This window comes from Protopterus annectens, chromosome 3.part0 (genome assembly GCF_019279795.1).
Source record: "Protopterus annectens isolate FY-2018-M chromosome 3.part0, PAN1.0, whole genome shotgun sequence".
NCBI classification, from domain to species: domain Eukaryota; kingdom Metazoa; phylum Chordata; order Ceratodontiformes; family Protopteridae; genus Protopterus; species Protopterus annectens.
This window is the reverse complement of record NC_056731.1, coordinates 509,269,837-509,293,555: the sequence shown is the minus strand read 5'-3', so window position 1 is coordinate 509,293,555 and position 23,719 is coordinate 509,269,837. Positions and strand designations below refer to the sequence as shown.

General features: G+C 40.0%; 1 protein-coding gene and 1 pseudogene across 1 annotated transcript in view; one reads left to right on the top strand and one right to left on the bottom strand.

Moving 5' to 3' along the window:
• The window catches only part of CFAP97 (cilia and flagella associated protein 97), a 366,090-nt gene that overhangs the window by 245,788 nt on the left and 96,583 nt on the right, over positions 1-23,719 (bottom strand). Inside the window, exon 2 of the mRNA XM_044064926.1 lies at positions 13,281-14,389. Within this exon, the coding sequence (XP_043920861.1) occupies positions 13,281-14,346 (1,066 nt within the window). The 5' untranslated portion in view covers positions 14,347-14,389. The remainder of the gene's footprint in view (positions 1-13,280; positions 14,390-23,719) is intronic.
• LOC122797437 lies at positions 20,562-20,691 on the top strand (annotated as a pseudogene).

The following is a 23,719-nucleotide window of genomic DNA, read 5'->3' as shown; positions in this document are numbered from 1 at the left end:
TTTTCAACAAAGCATCACATGGGAAATAGTGCTACATTAACCCACACAATTTGTACAAATCCAGAACATCCTCCCTGATCAATATCTGCGGAATCCCTCTAGGACCCTCCAAGATAATCAACATCCAGAGCAGATGGACAAACTCTGGGTAGTAAAATAAAATACAAGACCAGGAAAAGTAACAAAAAAAAAAAAAACACAACCCCAAAACGGCACTTATCTGGTGTTGCTAAATATTCAATAAAGCAACAACGTGTTCAAACCAATGGGCAAAAATGGCATTTGACCTTGTGTCACCGTTCATACCCACAATCTCCTTCTCTCCTATTTTAACTCTTTGGAGGAAATAAATGCAATTGTAGCATCATGATGTAGTACAGTAATTAATTCAAAGCATTTTTCCATTAATTTAGGTCAACTTTTAGTTTACACATGCTGCTTTTGTAGTTCTGTACATTTTGCTTTTTGCCTTTGATTTGTTTCAAATTACGGAATTTATTTTCCCTCATGCTCTAACTTTTCAATGCTACTCTTTATAACACATTTACTGCATCAGCAGGTGCTTCAGTATTTCCATCTGTACGGCATAGCTTCCATCATGGGTATCCTTCTATTAAATATATCTAATAGGTACTCAGCATGTTTAATCAACTCAACTTATACAGCAAACAGACAACTTAACTCTCATGTTCTTACCAAAGTCATGCAGGGTACATAATTACACAGATTTCATATAAACTAAGTGGATTTATTCAGGCCTACTGATAAAAGTAGCATCAAAGATAATGACATTGTCAACTTGCTTTCCTGAAACAGAATTAACTCATGAGCTTCATATTCTAGCAACAGCTGGGTCTACATCAGACCTTCTCACAAGCCCCAAACTCCTGGGAGATCACACCTTCTCATGAGCCCCAAACTCCTAGGAGATCACAAAGTATGACATCAGAAATTTAGTCAGAGTATCAACAAAATGTAGCAACTACTACGCACAAGGCAGGGATAACAGAGTTTGCGCAATGCACAAACACAAGGCTTTTATACCACAGGATGAAAGACTTCTACATAGGTAAGCCCTCAGGCCAATCAAACACACAATAAGCCTTCCACCAGCAGTTCTCAACTCGGATGGCTTGAATCAGCCCTCTGCTCCCACCAGAATGCAGAATAAAACCCTCATTGTAAAATGAACTGATTTTGAGCTCCAACTGTAGTACCAGATGCTTTACAACAAAAGGCAGAACTCCTGCACTATCTGGAATCCTTGGAAATAAGTTCACAGACAATACAAACATAGAAAAACTTTGCAAATATTAGAAATATTTTAGCAAACTCAGAACAGCTTTAGCAGTATCAGAGGAGGTTAGGAACTTCTTTAAGTGGAGAGCGAGTAATTTTACAAACAAGACAGATTGGGAGGGGGTGGGCACTTTGTATTCTGGCTCTATGGAATATAGTGATAAGGCTGATAAATTTAAATAACTGAAGGGGTGTGATTTCACAAAATAATACTTTTGTGCTTACAATAGCCAATGAAAGAGGAGAGGGAAGGACATATGTAATCAAATTAACACAAGGGGCAGCAAGAAAGACAGTTAAGTTTAAAAACAAAACAGCATCAAAGTGAGAGGATGGGCAAAAACTTAATTTCTGCGCGACTCTCAAGAGGCACAGCTGTGGTCTCGTTCCTAGCTTAAATATGCAATTAAAAGCAGAATACAAGAAATTAAATCACAATATACAAAACAGAAAATGGCAATAAAGCAATACAAAATGCAAGTAAGAAAAAACAAACTAATCTTTCCCCTCACACCAAGCTGTGGCAAAGCCTGAGTGAGATCTCACTTGAGTAACAACAGTAGCCAATCTGAAGTGCCAAAGAAGAATCCTTTAACTCTCCCTGGTCAAACACATAAGGCTATTCTGTTTAAATTAAATTTTAATCCAGTGAAGACTGACAACCTCTCTAACTCTTGTAATGCCTGCCTGGCTAGATCTATTGGATTACTTAACCAGATGATACAATCAATTACAAACCATGTGGTCAGGGTGAATGATTTATTTTTATTCCTAATATGGAATTGTTTGAAATGTCCCCCTACACAAACGCCAATAAGCAAAACTGCTAAGACAAAAAGTAAAGGAGACAGAGGACATCCCTGCAGAGTTCCTCCAGTTAGCTTGATAGTATCTGCAGCATGCCATTCACCCATAACTGCACTGTCGGATTCTGATATAGAAAGTTATAATTGTCAATGAAGCTAGAAGAAAACCCATATAGTTCAAGAACTTGCCACAAAAGGGCCACTTAACGGAGTCAAAAACCCTGTTGAAATCGATCAGCAAGGCTCCTGTTAGCATCTTATACTGCTGACAGTGCTGACAGTATTCTTACATATTCTCGATCAGCAAGGCTCCTGTTAGCATCTTATACTGCTGACAGTGCTGACAGTATTCTTACATATTCAACCAAGCCTGACCACATGTTAGTCCCCTGCTGGATTTTCATGAAACCTACATGACTGCTTTCAATTATCAGTGGCTCTATCTTCTCAACCCTTTCAGCTAAAATCGTAGCAAAAATCTTAATTTCATTCTGTAGTAGCAAAATAGGTCTGCAGTTCTCAGTCCGATGACTATCTTAATGAGGTTTAGGGGTCATTACCTTAGCTTTAACTATCTCATCTGGACACAGCCTAACACATACACGTCTTTTAAAAGACTATTGTAAACCCATCAATCCCTGGAGCTTTTTAAGCAGCTAAAGAACTAACAGATACTTCTACTTCCTTCTGGGTAATGCATCTGTCTAACATGGATATCATATCATCCAAAAGCTTGCTCTGGTACATCCACTCACTCTCAGCAGTTACCGCATCCAGGAACTACTGCTCGATTCCCAAATGTGTTTTTATGCACACCTGCCATGAACTCTCTGTGGTTAACCATCTATCCTCATCCTTAAGTGCTGGGAATCTGCATACCTATATAACCCTCCTCATCCTACATAATTTTTCTAAAGCCTTAGTAGAGGTAATCCCCTTAGCCCAATGAAACAATCTGACCCTTTCCCACTTGCCTGTTATGCACTGAAACAGTCCCTGCTTATACTCTACATTGGCTTGATTCAGCTCCCACCAAATAGACTTCTTTCTGCCCCCTTCCTCCTTAAATCTCATTTAAAGATTTTTGACTCTTCTCTAATCTTTATATTGTGCTTTGCTTCTTCTCATGAAGCTTATAACTTAACTGCCCAATAACTTCCTCACAATGTCTCTTGATATTACACCAATCAGAAACAGCATCAACCTCTTCATCTTGTTCGGTTATGCAGCATGGGGCCATGGTTTCCTTTATAAAATCTACAGTATTTCTGCCCCTCAGCTCCTCCAAATAGCATTGTCACAGTGGAGTGGTCTGACATTCCCTCCATCACAAGACATGACACCCCCTGAACATACTGACAACTAAACAACCGGAAATCTGAACTACTAGCCACCCCCATCACTGAAAAGTTATAATCCAGTCATTTTGGATGCAAAAACCTCCAAACATCAAAAAGTTGAAATTCCTCAATCCAGTGCCCTAGTTCCCTCTTGTACTTAGGATACTGGCAGGAAGTGGTTGCCCATCTATGATTGGGTTCAGAGCTACATTAAAATCACTTCTAATGAGTAACTGAGGGCTTCACTGATGTAGACCTACCACTTGAAAAAATTGATAAGATTGTCTTCAATGAGGCTATAAAAGTTGCCCATTATAATTTGTTAATCACCCACTTTCAGCACCACAAACAGTCATCTCTCTTGGTAATCCCAAACAAATTTTGGGCATCCCAACTAAGCTCCTCATATAGTAGTACTGACACCCCTTTTTGCAGATGACACACACAAAAACACTTGCCCACTACCATTTCAAGAATTGTTTTCCCTCAAACTTCCCTTTAATTTTTGCCTCTTTAAGCAATGGAATTTGAGCCTTTAACCTACTGGATAAAACTGAGGCAGCTTTACAGCTCCTGTTAAATGACATTCTATGTAACCAAATTGATCCCAAACAAACCTTGTGGTCATGCTTGTACATGGCAACATTATGGTGCAAAGAATCTTGCAGTCAACATCCAAGACATACAATAAGACACTAAACTTTTCCAATAAATGCAGCGATGAGCAGATCCATAATCAAAGGATTCAGCTTGCATGTCCTTCACTCAGATTCAGCCCTAATCAGCCACATTACAATCATAAAATGCACCTCCTTCAGAAGTGTCACCAAAATAGAAACAGATGTACACATATTCCTGAACAAATATGCTGATGGGAGGGTTGATGCATCCTGCAAAAATCTCTTTATATCCCTCAGAACGACCACCACCATATGATAAGAGTAAAGTCAGCAATATATCAACAGCTCAAGAATTATTAGTCTTTCAACTTATATTCACTGAACAGATGGACAGAAGGAAAATAATTAAAGCAGAACGATAATAACAAGCTGAACTTTCTGGTCCACACAAATTGTATTAATTTATATGCAGTCCCCATTACCACACCACAGTGTATTAGGACATTTTCCTTGCCCAATAACCTGGTCATGGTGGGGTGGGGTAATCAAAAATACAAATTCAGTTAGCTCTTTTCACTAATCACAGTAGTTGAATCGATTTCCTTTCCTTCAAAATCCTTCCAAGGCTGCTCCATAATCCTCTTGAGTTCCTCGGGAACCTCCTGTTGCGGATTCCATGAGTGCACCTGCAAACCTCTTCAAGTGTGAAGTCAAATAGGCTATCAAAATGCCAACAGTGCATCAACTGAATCGAACTCCAACATAAAGAAACCAGTTCTTGTCACAAAGCAAAGTTGTTTTAAATTTTATACTTAAACATCACAAGCTAGCATGGCACAAGTTCACAATGAACATGCAGCCACGTCCACTTACAGCACGACGAGAAATGTATAACAATCGTACATACATACAAGGCAAGCACAGGCAACATAAGGAAGTAACACACACAAACTTGCGTCCTGGAATAGGATAGGAACAGCGGAACCAGAGGAACTCAACGGAGATGATGACCATTAAATCGGCATCGGGAATTTCACAGGTAACAGCAGGACCAGAGATCTGTCTGTTGAACTTGGGACAATCCTACTGAAATAGGGACGTCTGGCAACCCTGTCTGAAACTCAGACTACACAGTCTCGCTTTCTGGCCATTCACGCCCAGTTCACAGAGGTTATGGATTGCAGCTGTTACATGGGTTCCTCCCTAAATTCCTCTGTTTCTTCCTCTGCCACACCCTGCTGTGTGGATCCCTGTAGCTTCAGGCATGTTCCTGACAAGCTTAATTTTAGCAATGTCCATTTCCCTACTTCACTAGATTTATGGAACCTCCATTTGTTAAATACTTCTAGACATCAGTGAGAATGACACTGAAGCACCGAGATATACTGCCAATGTACCACGTATAAAATATTTCCATGTTGAACTTTTCGTTACATAGACTGTACCATCTTTTTTCCTGTAACAGTCAACTAAAAGCAATAAAATGCCTTTTACAGTATCATAAGCTCAACCTGCTTTATATTTTCAAATACTAGCATTACAAGACAAATCAGAGATGACTTGCCAAGCTAGACCATAGCATCAAATAAATGTCCATTTTCATTTCTTGTTACAAGGCACAGTTGTAACAGTGACATAGTAATTCTTTATGAAATACTAAAATGTCCACTGCATATATTTCATCTTTCAATGTTGTACTGGCACATACATTGTGTGTCTGCTGGTGGACTGCTTTGTTGCTATGTTCTTTAAGTTTCAAAATTACTCGAGTTTACCTTGAGCACATGGCAAAATCATTCTGCGTCATTCTGACTTGTAATCACAGTCAGGAAAAACATATAAAGTCCATTTCCAAGGGACAGATGATTTTTTACATCTCACATGAGAATGAGACTTTCAATATATACTAACATAAAGCTTGATAAAAATATCAAGAAATAAAATACCTAGTATTGGCTACCAAGTGCCTTTCTTGTTTGGCACCAGAAAAATCCTTGAATAAGACCCTTACCCTGTTTGTATATAATCCAGAACTGGGGGGAAACAGAAATACATGGTTTACTGGAAAAGGCAGAATCCCCTTAAAAAGAAATAGGGAGCCCCACTGCTAGTTGGACCTCTGCTGGAGGGCTTTCAGAACCCATCTGTCTGACTTAAGATGCCACAGAGGAAGATGTACACTCAAACATGGGGAGATTGCTGGGAGGGGGGCAGAAACATCCATTCTGAATTCCTGGAGAGTCTGACTTTACAATATTTTCCCTTTCTTTTTGGAGTCTGTATTTGCTTTTTAAAATCCTGTTTATTTGAACGTTGCTATTTAAATAGCTTTTTGAAAAAGGGAACATTGGATGAAAAAAAATGTTTATTTGCTTTACAAAAATGAAGTTGGAAGATTCAGGTCACCCCTTGAGTCAACTTTTCCCGGTCATCAAATTTTTATAATCCTCAGGTTCGGAAGGCCCAAACAGGACTTCCTTGTCCAGGGGAGAATTTAAAAATCTTTCTTAACATAGTATGAATCAATTTTGAAAACATAACCAATCAACCTTCTTATGACTGACCCATAAGCAGCAGCTCTAGAGACAGTGTCAGCAGCATCATGGGAACACTTTAAAGAATGTTTACTTACATGAGAAGTAGATAAAAACAGAGGCATTCAAACTTTTTTTTAGCTTACAATACGGGAGGTTTCACAGTTACTTTTTTCATGTTCTCAAAAGAGAGAAGTAAAAATGTCAGCTTTCAGGATTTTAAACTGCCATGCTCACATGTTTAAGTGGCAGAAAAATGCATTGTCTTTCCAAATCTGTGTAGAGCTTTCCAATCTTTGTCAGAGGGAATGGGTTTAGCATTCGCAATATGATTAGCCAAAGCAGATTTAGATAAAGGAAATCATTGAAGGATCTGCTTCAATGTTAGAAAACATATCTGCGAGTCTGAGGTATCTTGTACAACTTGTCGAGACTTTTTAGGAGCTGGGGGTAACTGCAAAGTAAACTGAAAGCTGTCAAAAAAATCCTCAAAAGCAGATAATACAGGAGTGTCTGATGCAGACTGTGGAAAAATCCAGATGTAATAATCAATACACTTTTGCTGGAAAATAGGAATTTCAATTTGTGACCATTGAAATACTCCTTTCATTTCTAAATAAAAAAAAAGATCTTCTGATGGGAAATCTGAAACACTCTTTTCCTCAGAATCAAAATCTTCAGCTTGTGAAGAAAATATTGAAGTACACCAAAATACTGAACTACACCATTCTCCCTCCAAATTGTGTTCTTTTGTCTGAAAATGACAGCCAGAAAGAGAGGGAACTATTTTTCTACCAGAAGAGGAGTTAGTCAAATTAAGGGCAGACATCAATTCCTTAGCAAATCCCAGCAAGTCTTCCTTAGCAAATTCCAGCAAGTCTTCCCTACCCACAGAAATTAACAAATGAGAAGAGATGTTTGTAATTTTCAATTTCTTTTTCTGGGTGACTCCCTGGAAAAAGACAGACCCATGGCAGCCACATCATGGAATTCAGGCTCTCTCCTTCAGCTATGTGACAGTACTTCACCTGCTCCTTTCCCTGATATTAGCAAGTGTGTTTGTCTCATGCCTACAGAGGATACCCTATAGCTGCAGAGAATGTGTCTGACCTCTGACCCTTAGTGGCTGTAGGGGCTTGTACAAGTGGGACAAGCAGAAAATGTTGAGCGGTCATGAGAACCAAATCTGGCTGCAGCACAGTCACCCATCAGTGGCTGAGGCAGCAAAAGAGATGGCTTGACACACAAAGTCCTTACTTTTTTCTTCTTGTAGGTGGGAGAAGGAAAAAAAAAAAAAAAAAAAAACAAGGTGACCAGTAACACCACAAAAGGAGCCTAGAAGACAGGAAGTAAATCCTGGAAGCACTGATACAGTGTATAAGAAAAAAACTCATTGACAGTTCCCCAGAAGCACAAAACCATTCCCCTAACGCGCATAAATCTGTTAAAAAATAGAAATCATGTCAAAAGCAGTTTGTTCATACAAGCATTTACAAGTATTTTTTCCCTGACATATGACAGCCCAAGAAAATTAATTTTTGTCACTAAAAATAATACATGTCAGAAAAAAAACACTACTTCCCCTTCACAAAACAAAGTAGTGGAAGGTTTTCCCCAAGGGAACTTATCTGCCCAGCCTTAAAGGCTTGCAAGTAAACCATCAGTACCATGAAGCCCTCAGAAGGACTTCCATGTCACAAAAAGCTCACAATGCATACTTGGGCCTACTGGAGACACTTACCATCCAAACACCTTTAATTTCCTCACTGTATACTGGTAACCTTTACACAGCTTCAGAGCTACAGAGACAGATATTCATGGACTTCATAAATACAAAACTCCTTGGCCGAATAACGAATACGCACTTACTACAGGCTCCAACATACCATGTACTCACCAATATGAGAGAATGCTACAACCCGTCCCCCAATGTTTCATTCTCCCTGGATAGGCCTGACCATAAAGCTGTCTCCTTCAAAATCAAAATCAACTCCATAAACCCATTAAAACCAGCAACAGGAAATATTACAAGGCAAATTATAAAGGAATGGTTTGTCAAAATTCAATGCCCCTTCAAACCCAGAGAACGCACCAGCCTATGCTGAATTGCACTCAGAGACTCTGTACAAACATGTTAATGGCTGCATAGAGGCTGCTGTACACACCAGAAGTAAGCCCATAACCAGCCTCAGAAACAAACTGCCCTGGTGACATCCCAAATTAAACAGGTCATTAAGGCACTGGAAGAGGGGAAAACTGTGCATACTGCGTACGTAGATCTGGCTAAGGCATTTGCTAAAAACACCTCACTCGAGCATTCTTATACTTAAAGAGCTAGGTATAAACCCCTTTATAACACGTTGGATAGCTAGCTGGCTCACTAATAGGATCTAGGAGGTTAGAATCAGTGAGGCCACCTCCACAGAGAGGCTGGTCACCAGTGGAATCATCTAGTGCTCTATGCTAGGCCCACTCCTCTTAAGCATCTACTTCTCAGATGTCAAAGCACTTCTGCTAACCAAGTTTGTAGATGACTGCGAACTGGGAGCAGTCACTGAATCCCCCCAAGTCAAGAACACCCTTCGGGAAGGTCTAATACAGACAAATGCTTAAAGCCAGGACTTAAAACCCAATCTCAAGAAACGAATTATAGCACCCTTTGGGAAGTCTGCTACCACAGGTAATTACTTCATCAATAAAAAACCCTTAAGAGTTGATTCACTAGTCTGAGATCTGAGAACTCCTGCAGATAGCACCCTAGACTTCAACCAACATATGTCCAAGATAAAAAGAAAATCCTTCTATGTAGCTCAATTTATAAGTAAAGGCATGGCATCTATGTCCAGAAAGGTCATCATACCAATGTACTCTGCCCTCATCCCGCCCATAATAGAGTATAATACCCCCTTCACTATGTACCTGAGCAGACACATACAGCAACTGAAATGTCCACAAAGGTTCCTTACAAAACGAATACAGAGAGTAAACACAATGTCCTACGCTGATCACCTCAAAACCATGTTTCTTTACTTGGTAAATACAGACTTCTGACAGGTGATCTTTGCCTGGCATACAAGGCATCCCTGGACCCTGTTTTGATTAATCTCTTCTACATCCGCAAAACAAACAGCATTGAAACACTCTTGCTGATGCCGTGATAAGTCAGAACTTTTTTTCTGGCAGGAGGGCCATCCTTCTTACTGTGTCTATTAAACACCACAGAAAAACAATTCATTGAGAGGGTGTGAGGAAGAATATTTGAAAGTTCAATTTGAAGCCCTGGTGGAAAAGGAGGGATGCAAACTTGTCCAAGTCTCCAAGCACCCGGATACAGAACATGCACAAATCAGCAAGTCATGTTAAAAAGGAAAATGTAGATGCCTAGGGTTCTGCAATGGCTAACCACTGTAGTCAGACATCTTGTAAACACATTGGGTGCAACAGATAGCCCAAACGGTAATACAGAAAACTGACAATGTAAGCCAGACACAGCAAATCTCAAAAATTCCCTGAAAGTAGGAGCAATAGGAATATGACAAGCATTCTTGATATCTAGAGTCAGTATGAAACAGTGGTCAGGAAGCAAAAGTAGGACTGGCTGTAAGGTGAGCATTTTGAAACTTTTACAAAGGTTTTTAGAGCGAGATCTATTCTAGGACATGTTGCCAGAGTGTTCTTTTTAGTACCAAAATGATTCTGGAGTAAAATATTTTGTCTCTGTATATTGGCAAGCACCAACTCTATAACTCCTGCTTCTACTATGTGACGGAACACTGGAGGAAACAGCTCTGTCTGATCTGGTGGGGGGAGGGGATTTCCCAGAAAGGAAGCATTTTTTCCATTCACTGCCAAGTGTATCTTCTTCAAATTATTCTAAGAACCCATTTGCCTAAGACTACTTGCAGCCAGGTTACAGGGTTGAGAGACAGTCTGGGGAAAAGAAGAAGAGAGAGAAGGGCAGGAGGTGGATTCTTTTTTTTTTTTTTTTTTTTTGCAAAGAATCCTCTCATTTGGTTTTGAAAAATTATCCTGCTGCCATTTCTTTGGATCCCTGACTTTTGTTTGGCTAGGAATTTTCTTTGTTCTGCCCTGCCCCTTGAAGGAATACACCTTGTTTGGCGAAAACATGGGTACATGAAGCCTCCTAGATACCCCATGCATTATTTTGCCTCTATTATTCCACTATTTATGAATCTGTAAAACAGAGAGCCCAAACGCCAATTCAGAACTTAAAGGTGCAATCAAAACGTTGGCTTTTAAATCATCAGAGAAGTTATGATTATATAACAAAGCATACAGTCTTAATAGAATAGAAGCAGCAGCATTTCTCGAGATTGTATTCTCCACATTCAAGCATACTTCTCAAAGCATGTTTTGAAACCAGAGTCAAATAAGAAACAATTTTATTCATACAAGACTTTTGCTCTGCAGGTAAAGATGCAGCAAAATCATACAAACTTTATGCCCACTGCAAAATTTCCACATATAGCTTTGACAATTCAACATTCTAAAGGCTAGATTACTAAAAAGAGACACAAATAAAATACTAAACATTTGCAAACAAACATAACAATTGAGAATAATAAATCAAACAGTAGAAATGAAAGGAATGTGTCCCTAAATGGGGCTTTATCAGACCAGTAAGATGGAAAAATCAGCACTGGATCCTGCAGAGAGTCAGAGGATTTTCTTCTTTGGATGAAAGAAAAGACTGAACACTGACTTCCTGTGACAGCTGAAGGCTTTCCTCTCAGGATATGCTCAGCCAATCAGCTGTCACATGAAGAAAGGGGAAGGGAATCTGAGCTTTTGTAAGCTGGCCAGTACTGGGCTACCTTGGCAGATAGCCCAAAATGTCACTGAGACAGAGAGAATGATGAGCATCTGATTACCCATTCCATTCAGAAAATGAGACAAAAATGAAAGGAAATTTCCTGAGTGTGCAGACTGACAAAATGTGGTCTCAAAACTGAACGGAAAGCATATAGGAAAATAATTCCTAAAATTAACATTAAGCAGTAAAAATAAAAGAAACAGTACCTTAATTACTTCAAACCAACAACAACTCATAAAACACTGCACTTGGAAGGGAAAAACATGCTGAACATGTTCAATTTTAACTGAATAAAGCTGAGTGAATGTTATTTTGTGAAGCTGAAGTGTTTTTTCCCCTTCCAAGGGCCATGTTTTATGAGGTATTATTAAAATTAACATCACTATATGTTCACACAATAGCTTTGTGCAGCTTATCATAGCTTATAATTCCAAGAGATGTTGCAATTTAAATCCCCGACTCACTTACAGCTGTCAAAGAATGTTTGCCACTTGCAGGCGGCTCACAAGCAAAGAATTATTAGGAGCTGCCTGACAAAGGAGTTCAAAAGCTGTACACTTTCAACTCACTAATGGGCTCTCCAGATAGACTTAATTTACGAACTTTAAAGTTTCAGCCATGATGGTACAGTCAGCCATGATGGTACAGTCAATTTGTTCCTGCAGCCATTAGCTCCAGACACACACATATTTTGTGCCTAATCTTTCAAACAGTAATTTGCTGACTACAAGATGGTGCCTGTGAGCATGAATAAAACTGTACCAATTTGATTAGTACACTGGTGGAAAATATCAGCATAAATGCCTTTTGAGATAAGACTTGATGAGTATCAAATAAATGGCTGCTTTTTTGTTTCACATTATAAGCTCTTCCCTTACAGGTTTTCATCTTCTTAAATTTGCTTTCCTTAGACAAGTAGATGCTGTGATTCTTCATGCACCTAAAGATAAAACTCACAAGTAGATATACATTAATTCATTCATCTGTGTATAAGTGGTTTTGTTTACCAGGCAAATACTCTCTACTTAATAAGGCTCATTAGCTAGTTACACAAAAGAAAGTACACAAGCTGAATAGCATTTCATCTTACAAGTTACACCAAGCCTTAAAGTACAAGTGAGCTTCAAATATTGAGCTAAGTGCATATGTGTGTGAATCTACATAGGATATAAACTAAACAGCAAAAGGCTGCCAAGACAGTTCCAGTTTTAAATTAGGTCTTAAAAGCAGTGCTTCACGACTCCTTACCTGTGAATTATAATGGGTGAATAATACTCTTAGAAAAACAAAACTGTCTAGTACTAGGAAAAACAAAACTGTGTAGTACTGTAATCCCAGAACTGTGTATTTGCAGCTCCCCTTTCTGGCTGTATCCCACAGAATTACAGATTCTGTGCAATTAGAAGAAACTAATCCATTCATTTGTGGCTCACACCTGCACACCTTAACTGCTCTAGAATGTACATATTCAGGTCCTCCAGCCTTTCCTCTCGAAGAGACAAAACCATTTTCATGGATCCTTAGTTTAAGGCCAAACTAATTTCCATCTCATTGAAACAAACTCATCAAGTACATAGCTATTCAAAGATGCAGTTAACAGATTGATTACCACCTGCTCAACGTATCTATATATACTATTGCAGAGATCAGAAAAACTTTTAATTTAGAGAAAACCTTCCTTAACTCCCTACATTGACTATATCATTTGTAACATTACTGTGCTCATGTTTTATACATGAATGCAAGCTACGCAGAACTGCATAATATATATATGATAAAATATTATATTAAACAGTATTTCCAGAACTATGCAGTTTAAAATAAAAGAAAAAAGAAAACAAGACTACCTTTCAAAAGATGATTCAAGTCAACGGCATCATCCAAAACCTTTTGAGTACTCCTTCTGTCATGTTCAGAATCCAAAGACACTGTATCTGACAACAAAGTAGATCCTGATTTGGATGAAGAAATTTCAGACCTTCCTTTTTCTATATTACAGGCTGATTTTTCTTGTTCAACCTTAAAATCACCATACACTTCTTGGCTTACATTCTCCTGTCTCCTAATTTTCTTATGTTTTGAAGTATCACTTGAGGCCGAAAGATCAAAAGACTGGATAGGGCTCATATCTGGTGTGGATAATGGTGTTACATCTGTTACTGTGTCTTCAGATTCATCAGCATAGTCTCTATTATTCTTCTTACCAGCTCCAGGTAAGCTTAATTTTGTTTTCCGTTCTGGAGAAGAAAATGATGAATCAAGATCATCTGCTCTTGATGATGAATAAGAGGAAACTGAAGAATAACTGTCAGATTCTGTATCTGAGCTACATGAAGCTGAACTACATGAAGAACTGTAAGTGACGTGTTTAGTTTCACTGCTCCTTGAATGGCTATTGTGAAACTTGGCTGATTTAGGTCTCAATCTTTCTTTATCGTGCTCATCTTCACTACTATCTGCATCACACTCATAATGCTCAACTCCATCTTTTTTCACTCTCAGTGTCAATACAGAGTTTTTTCTTTTACTGTTTATATGGGTTGATGATCCTTCTGATACATCACCCACTGATTTATCAAGAGAAACTGCAGATGATGCACTTGCTGACCTAAGATCCTGCCAGTCATCGTTGCACAGTTTTTCCTTTAACTGTCCATTCCTTTTCTCACCTGCTTCTTGTACCTCAGTGCAATTATCACTCAAATTATTTGTTTCAGAATTTGAGACATCACTTAAATCACTTACTTTATCATTCTTGGTTTCAGTATTTCTTAGACTGATTTCAGTAATACTTTTATCAGTTATTGGTTTCCCTTCTGCTAGGTTTTCCTTTACCTTTTGCTTCTCTTCATAGTCGCTGTCAAAGAAAGAATGGTCCACCTCACTATCAATGGAGTCATCGTCTTTGTTCATAGTGAAAGAAAATCCCTATGTGGTCAAACATAGACCCAAGATCCTAAAAGAAAAGAACACACAGTTATACAGTAATAGTACAGTCAGAAAAACATGATCCCATTGGCAATATTAATGCTTACCACACATTTAAGGATCTCACTAAACATAATTATAACTCCAAAAATAAAATCTTAAACTTATAAAATATCAATGCAGAGCAGTGGAAACATTGTTAGAATGTCTATACTATATCATTGAAAATTACTAGAGATAAATCATAGGAGTAGAGTATATCAGTAAAATGCGTACAAGATCATTTTAAAATACATTATGCAACACAGAGCAGTAATGATTATAACATTCATCTTCTTGATGCCTACTGATCTACATTAATCTAAAGAGTTCATAAGAGCACTTATAAACATATACAAAGATTTGCTTGATTTCACATTGTGACCAAACTACCAGTTACAAGGGACATTCTATCAGCCCAGGTAACACAGCATCATTGTAGGATAGCAGAAATCAACTAAAGTTAACAAATTTTCCAACAAAAGTCCAAAGTTGAGCAAGTAATTTTGGCTGCTGCAACTTAATGCCAACTTGAGTATGGCTTCAGTAGTGCGAGACAAATATCTTTAAAAATAAGTTTGCCAGCCAATCCATAGACTCTGGAAATTGCCCTAGATATGGACCTTGATAAGAAAACAATAGCGGTAGATATATGATCAAAGCACGCAAGAAAAAAAATGCTTGTCTGGAGCATGCAATTAAATCAGCCCTGTGGGTAAATGTTCTTTAAAAAAAAATAACTAGTACCATTATCCAGTGGCAGAACTTCCTATTAATCAACAGGTAGTGATGGTTACTCTGGAAAAATAACCAGGAATATGACAATAACATCCTTTGCAAAGAACTAAGCATCAGTATGTTAGGGACAAAAACAATCATGCAAGTATAAGATGCTTCTACACAAGGTCATGAACAAGTACAAACCTCTAGCCTTAACACTGGCAAAAGTTACAGGTGGCTAAAGCAGTACACAAACATACTGAAGGCAGTAAGCAAAACCGCAGTAGGCAACAAAGGAAAAGCTATTGCAAGCAAAATAAGGAGCTTGCATATTTTTAATTTTATCATGATCTTATGGAAAATAAAGCAGCGATTTTAAGGCCAGGTATTAAAGAACAGCCTGATTAAAAAGGAAAGCAAATCTACGGATGGTTCATCATAATGCATTATGGCACGTTTGCAAATCTGTTACATCAACAACTTCTAACTCAGCTTAGCCCATGAAGCAGATGGATAGACCTTGACTACAGCTCAGGTGACTGGGGCTCAATTAGCAGCCCCTGCACTGAATTAGACAGGCAGGAAGAGAGAGGAGTGAAGCAGCATGAGCTGCTTGACTCAACCCAAAGGTAGATTGTGTGCACTTGAGGCACACTGGATACTTGTAATTTCCCTGGTGAAGATTAGGGGAAAGCACTTCCCATGCTTCATGGCTGGAATGGAGTTGCACAGAGATAAGCATGCCTTGTGGAAGTGGGGGGAACTCCCCTCTTGGTCAACCCCACTGCAAGTCCCCTTCTCTCGTGCCAAGTCAAGCCAAGTGCATGTTTGGGGACAGCAGGGCAAACCAGAAGCAATGAACCAGTCCAATGGTCTTAATGAATGCTCTCCCAGTCAACCCTTACCACAGTGATGGAGAACAAATGGGTCAACTGGCCAGGAGGGCGTTCACGCCTGGCAGGCAGTGCAGGGAAAGTGTGGAAAAAAAGTGCAGTTGTGTAAGTAAACTTATCATAACAATAGATATTTCAAATGATCATTGTTACTACAGCCTTAGCCATATGGGTTATATCCTGCTAAAGATACAGACGGCCAGCTTCCAAAGCTTCAAGGGCCCTTCCACATGTCCAAACTGCTATTCAGCTTAAGCGCAACTAAATAAAAGGAGTAATACGACACCAAGCCATTCAGACATTTAATGCAATCTGAGAGAGAGAGGATGAAGGCCTGAAAAGGTAAATACTACGAAGCAAATATATAAAGGGAGAGAGAAACAGAAAGAGAAATCCTTGCCCTAGCAATAAAAAACATCCAAAAGTAAGGAGAGGGAGGGAGTGGCTACTGCACCAATGATCATTTGAACATCTACTGTTACTATAAGTTTACTTACACAGCTGTACTATGTCCATCATTATGATTACTGTTACAGTAGCCTTAGCTATATGTGAAGACTAATATAGCTAAGACTGACTTGGGAGGAGAAAGGATGAAGGTCCAGGAGATCCAGGAGAATGGTCCGAGCAAAGCCTGTTTTAGACCTGGAGAAGGAAAGTACAACTGTTAACTAAACTTCTAACAGTAGCTGTTAGAATGACCACTACTGCAGTAGCCTTAGCTATATGGGTTACATCCTGCATCAGACAGTACATTTTGCCAGCTTCCAATGTATCAACCAGCTTCCAATGTATCAAGGCACCTTCCATGTGCCCAAACAGTTAATCAGCTCAAGTTTAGCCAGCTAAAAGACAGGTTTGGGTGAAAAGCCCTTCAGAACATTCATGCAAACAGAGACAGGAAGACTGAGCCCTGAAAGGAGAATATTAGGAACAACAAAAATTAGATATCCTCACTCTGACATAAACAACCCAAAAACAAGGGGGTGGAGAGAGATAACTACTACTGCAGCAGTGGTCATATGAATATAGACTGTCATGGTACGTTTACTTACACAACTGTACTATGTTCACCATACTGAACACTACTGCAGTAGCATTAGCTATACAGGTAAATTACTTGATCTTCTACTTTTGGGAGGTGGCAGGAGAAGAGTCCAGGAGGCTCTGGAGAATGGTCCTAGCAAAGCCTGACATGGACATAGAGAAGGAATCAAGCTTGTAATGCCCTGTAAATGTATGTGCAAAGGACCAAGCTGCTGTTTCTAGAATACTTCTAGAATCAAACCCTACCCAAAAAAAGCCATAAATGAAACCAAGTCCCTGTCACACTAGGCCTTGACCCTGCCTGGAATAGTTTTGTTGTTGAGAGTACAACAAAGGGTAATAGCCTTAGACAGCCATTAGGAAATGGTCTGTTTTGAAAGTTGTCCCTTCTAGCCATTGCAAGAAAACGAACAATTGATCTAAAGACTTGATAGACTTAATTCAATGAAGATAATACCAGAGTTGTTAGTTCAGTCAAGATAGTACCCACGTTGTCTGTGGACATCCAAAGTATCGAGTATCCTTTCTCCCTCATTTTTAGATTCAAGAAAGAGAACTGGGATTTGGACTGTTGGGTTTAAATGTAAACTCAGATACCACTCTAAGCATAAAAGAAGGATTAGTTCTCAAAGAAACCCTGTCTATGTGGAAAATGAGATAGGGTTGACTCAACCTTAAGAGTTTTCAACTCAGATACTCTTCTTGCAGAAGTCTGACAGTAAAACTGTTTTCCATGTCAAGAACCTCAAATAAGCCAGATTAGCTGCTTCAAATGGAGCAAGTGTTAGCTTTTCTAACATAAAATTAAGATCCCAAGGAGAAGCATTTGTTTTCTTGGAGGCCTCTTATACAAAACCTCTCAAAACATTTTACATAAGAATGAATTGAAATAGGAGGCAAGGCATGCTAAAACAGCCTAAAATAAACCTTGATGGAGAGGTAAGAAAAGCCATATGATAGCAACTCATGCAAATATTCTAAAGCCAGAGAGCAAACAGCCCTGAATGGGTGCTGGTTATGTTGTTAGCACCAACTAGGAAACATTTTCCATTTGTTAATAATGACTCAACAAAATGATCTTGGGGGATTCCTTCTAAATCTTCAGAAGTACTTTGGATATCAGTGGAAAAGGCGGAAAAAGCATAAAGGATCCTTCCTGTCCAAGGAAAATAACAGGAATCTGTCTTCCAGGCCTTCTTGCATGGATTCTGGAGCAGTATTTTGCAAGCTGACTGTTCAGAAAGAAGGCAAACCGGTCTATTTGAGGAACGCCCCATAGATGGATCAAATCTTGGAAGATCATCTAATCTAGTTTCCATTTGTGAGGCTCTACCTTGTCCTGCTCAGCTCGTCTGCCACACAATTTTGATCCTATGGAATGTAGGATGCCTGTAGAGTAAAATTTTTCTGTGAAGCTATATCCCAATTAACGTGGCTAGTCTGCAAAAGGGGCACTATATGCTTTCCCTTTGCTTGTTAATGCACCACATTACTGTGGTATTGTCTGTAACAACGTGAAGAGGTCCAGGGGAACAAAGATGATTCAGTGAGTTGAGTGCCTTGATCACAGCAAACATCTCTTTTATATTTATGTATATATGTCTGTCCTTGGTGTCCCACACACTTTGCACTTTTTTTCTCTCTCCTGAAACTACTCCTCAAGCAAAGTCCAATGCATTTCTGGTGTCTGACAGCTTTGGAAGAGGAAGGGAGATGTAGAGACTCAAATTTAAGAATACTTGTTCTCTCCACCAAGTGATTTCTCTCCTAATGCCCCCCGCCCCAGAACTGGGATTTGAAAAGACAAAGGATGTTGGTGCTGGGACCAAATAGACTTCAGATACCACAGTATCCTAGTCATGTGGAGTCTTGTCAGGGATATCATAAGAATCATATATACCATAAGACCTAACAATTATGAGGTATTCAAAGCTCATAGGTAACTACTAGGCTAGTTTTCTTATTTGGCCATTCCAAGCCTAAACAATTCCCTCGCAAAGGTGAGAATCAAACAAAGCTTGTGTAAGAGCTCTCTCACCAATGTGAGAGATTCCTAACATTTTGCAAAAGTCTCTACAAAGATAAGCAAGTCATCCAAATATGGAAACGTGGACACCCTATAGCCTGCAATGAAATATAACTGGTGCTAGACACTTTGTGAACACTCTTGGTGTAGTGGATAGTCCAAAAGGTAGGTCAGATACCTGATAATGTGATCCAGACTCACACAACCTTAAAAAACATCTCAAGATTGGATGAATAGGGATATGATGATAACATTTTTTTAAAACTAGTTTTACCAGGAAACTTGAATGAGGAAGGAAAAGTAGCAGGTTGTTAAGAGAGCATTTTGGACTTGAACACTTTCACAAACAGGTTTAGAAAAGAAGGGTCCAGAACTGGTCTCCAAGTATATTCTTTCTTTGGCACTAAAAACATCCTTGTTTTTATCACTCCCTGGGACAGTACATGATGAAGGAGGGGAGAATAAGACAGTCTGGTCAAGCGGATGAGGAGTTACCTCCTGCAAAGGAGGACTTCCTCACACTGTCATCTGTAACCTAGAGGAATGATCTTCAAAGTCCATTTGTCTGAAAATATCTGCTGCCAAAGTGAAAAGTGGAAATTCAGAGTTTCTAGAAGGAAAAACGGGCTGTTGGGGTGGAAGGGGGAAACAAAGTCCCTTAAAACAGTCATTCTGACTTGTTGGACGGGTCTTGGTTTTGGGGAGGGGGTCCTGAATTCTTTTTGGAACCCCCTTACCATTACTTTTTAAATGCCTGTTTACATGCATTTTGTTGAGACTGTATTTTGTTTTGTTTTTTTGCCAAAAATATATAAGGGGTTTGAGACTACCTTAGAAAAATTGGAACTTACCCCTTTTTTCTGATGCTTTTTGATAATCTCTGCAGCACAGGAACCAAATAGCAAGCTTCTATCCATAGAAGAATTTAAAATCCCATTTTTTACATCATCTGGGAGATTCTGAGAACTCAGCCATGCAACCCTCCTCAAAATAGTACCAGTGGTCGTAGACCTGGAAGAAATATCAACAAAGTCAAACACACTGGACAATGAGTTGTGACCTGAACAATGGAAGAAACTAAATTACTTAGTGATTTTTTTTCTCACAAGAAGCTGCTGGGTGAGGTTTGGGAAGAGTGTATAAAAACTTAAAAGACTGAGGAACTACTTTATACATTCTATCTGCCCTTTTAGGGGCAGCCTGCTGACTGTCAGGAAAATTGCAGGCAGTGACACGCACACACAGACATGCACACACAGACACGCACACACAGACACACCCTTCACAACTGACAGAACTGGGGAATGGGCGAAGGTTCTGAAAATTCCTTCTCTAAAAGCTCACACAACATTTTGGGGAGACTGAGAAATGCCAGTGTTCTCCCAGCGAAAACACTGGCATATTCTGGAAATAATTTCAGAGAAAGAGATCTCTCCACAGGGAGAATCAGAAACTAAGTTCAGCTCTTAAGTCTGATATTTACATGGCAGGGGGAATACCACAATAAAGTACGTGATTTCCTCAGGGTGAAGCTCTCATTGCAGACTTTCTTTGGGTTAATCTATGTGATATCGCCAAATGTGGGAAACTCAACTGAATCAGAACGTGGAGGAGAAAACCCTGTATCCATCCCTTCTTCCTGTCCAGATTCAAAATCTTAAATCTCTTCAGGCCTTTCCCTATTTTTTTTTTTTTAGCAAGAAACCACCTTGTATGAAGGATCAATAACCTCAATTAAAGCTTGAGCCAGGCAAAGTAAACTACTCCTGTCTAAGGAAATCTGAGGAGGAGGAGGAGATAAATGTTTAGTTTTCGGTTTCTTTTTAACAGGAAAAATGGAGGCAACAGTGTTATTAATGGTAGCAGAGGCCTCCCCAGGAATGGGCACAAACAGTTTGACTAAAACAGAGAAGTTTCTGCTCCTTCTCCCAGGACAGACAACAGTGACTGCCCCTTACCCCCAAGGGGACCTCAACAGCCGCAGAGGATTATCTCCAGTCCATAATGGCTGCAGGTGTTGCACCAGAGGCATCTGGGGTAGAAGATGAGTGGCCAGAGGAACAAGTAAAGGCCACAGCAGCAGTGGCGGCTCATGGCATCGGACTGCAGCCCCCCACCCCAGTTGTGTGAAGAAAAAAGAAAAGCACAACTTGTAAAATAAAATATTTTTTAAAATTAAGAAAAAGTACAGTTTTGTACCTACCATAAATGTAGATGTTCGAGTGCTAATACAGCTGCAGTAATCACAGATGGGTTCTCTGCCGTCAGGCGGTCCCTCGGTCGGCCGAATTCCAAAGTCTTGGTCCGGCGTCGGTTGTTGTCGCTTTCTCTTCTGACGTCAGCGAGGCCAGAGTATATAAGACACAGCCGACGCCATGTTCTTCAGTCTTTCTTGCCCCAGATGTCAGGTGCCCCCAGAAGGAAGGCAATACATAAACCATGCTTATATGTATATATACAAGTAATGCAATATAATCCAAAATAAGTGGTTGCAAGCAAATAAAACAAAGAAGGATAACCCAGTCAGGTTATAGGAAGGGGTTGTTAGGCCCGATGCCTTTACCAAGTGGGGAAGGAGGGAGGGAAACCTGTACTGCAGCTGTATTAGCACTCGAACATCTACATTTATGGTAGGTACAAAACTGTACTATGTTCATCGTGCATACAGCTGCAGTAATCACAGATGGGTAGAGTCCCAAAGCTACGCACAGGGTGGTAGGTACTAGAAGGAACTGGGTTGAGCCAGAATGCCCTGCAAAACAGCAGTGGCAAAGCCTGCTCTTGTTCTGGAATATAAAGGCAGGTGGTAGTGTTTTGTGAAGGTATGTACAGAACTCCAAGTGGCTGCCTCCAAAATATCTTTGGTAGGAACTCCTCTGAGGAAGGCTGTAGAGGTAGCTGTGGCCCTGGTGGAGTGTGATCTGATACCTGTAGGAACAGATTTCCCATGATAGGAATAACAAAACCGTATGCAGTGGCCTATCCACTTTGAAATAGTCTGCTTGGAAACTGGCTTCCCTTGGGCCCCTACAGCATAGGACACAAAGAGTTGTTCCGATTTCCTGAAGGACTTTGTTCTGTCCAAATAGTAACGTAGCTGCCTATGGATGTTAAAGAATGTAGTAGCCTTTCCCCTTTGTTTTGAGGATTGGGGTAAAAGGTAGGAAGATGTATGGCTTGATTTAAAGCTACCCTGGATACCACTTTAGGCATAAATGATGGGTTGGTACAAAGGGCAACCCTGTCCTGATGGAAAATGAGAAAGGGCTGCACCGCCATGAGGGCCTGTAGCTCCGAAACTCTACAAGCTGAAGTGATAGCCAGAAGGAAGGCAGTTTTCCAGGACAAATATTGCAAATCTGTTGAGGCAGCTGGTTCAAAAGGAGGCAATGTTAACTTTTCTAGTATGTAATTAAGATCCCAGGCTGGTATTGGTTGTCTCCTTGGTGGTCTTATATTCTTAGCCCCTCTGAGGAACTGTCGTAAGAGTGGGTGAGAAAATAAAGGAGGATCTGTGTTGAATTCTGCAGAAATGGCTGAGGCATGGATTTTTATGGAAGAAAATGAAAGTCCACTGTTCAGCAGCTCGGCTAGATACTGTAATACCTGAGGCAAGTTCAGTTTTCTAGGGTCCTGGCCTTTTTTCTCATTCCAAGAACAAAACCGCTTCCATTTTGCGGAGTAAGCTTTTCTAGTGGATGGCCTTCTGGCCTCCAAAATGACATCCTGCACCTCCTTGGAGAGTAGGGTCTGTTGTGGTGTTAAGAGATTTTCCATGCAGCGAGATTGAGTGTTTTCAGCTGACTGTGAAGAGTTTTGTAGCTGTGCTGAGTCAGCAGAAGAGGCATTAGAGGCAGGGACCAGGGGGAGTATGTGTTAGGCTCCTCAGCAGTGGGTACCAGTGTTGCCTTGGCCAATCTGGAGCAATCAGTATCATCTTCGGTCTGTCTGCTCTTGCTTTCAAAAGCACCTTGGGCAGAAGAGGCAGAGGTGGAAATGCGTAAACTGTCCATGCTGTCCAACTGAATGAAAGGGCGTCCACTCTCCAGGCCTTTGGATGAAAGGTCCTCGAACAAAACTTTTCCAATTGATGATTCCTGTGGGAGGCAAAAAGATCTATGTCTGGCCTCCCCCACACTTGGATGATTTCTGTAAACACATGAGGATGTAACTTCCATTCGTGTGGATCTGTCATATTTCTGCTTAAATTGTCTGCCAGCGTGTTTTCCAATCCTGGCAAGTACTGTGCTTGAAGTTCGATTTGCCATTCCAGAGCCAAGTTCCAAAGAGTCATGGCTAGTCTGCACAAGGGGTATGAATGTGTTCCTCCTTGTTTGTTTATGTACCACATTACTGTGGTGTTGTCTGTTCTGATTAGTAACTGTCCTGGATGCAGGAAGTCCTTGAAAGCTGTAATTGCATTTATTACTGCTAGCATTTCCTTTTGATTGATGTGAAGGTGCTTTTCCTTTTGGGACCATTTGCCCTGGATGCACCTGTCCGTCATGTGCGCCCCCCAGGCGTAATCTGAGGCGTCTGTTGTGATAACTTGCTTTGCTTGAGGCTTGCAGAATGGGAGGCCTGTGTTTGCTTGACATGCTTGGGCCCACCATAGAAATTCCTTTTGCAAACA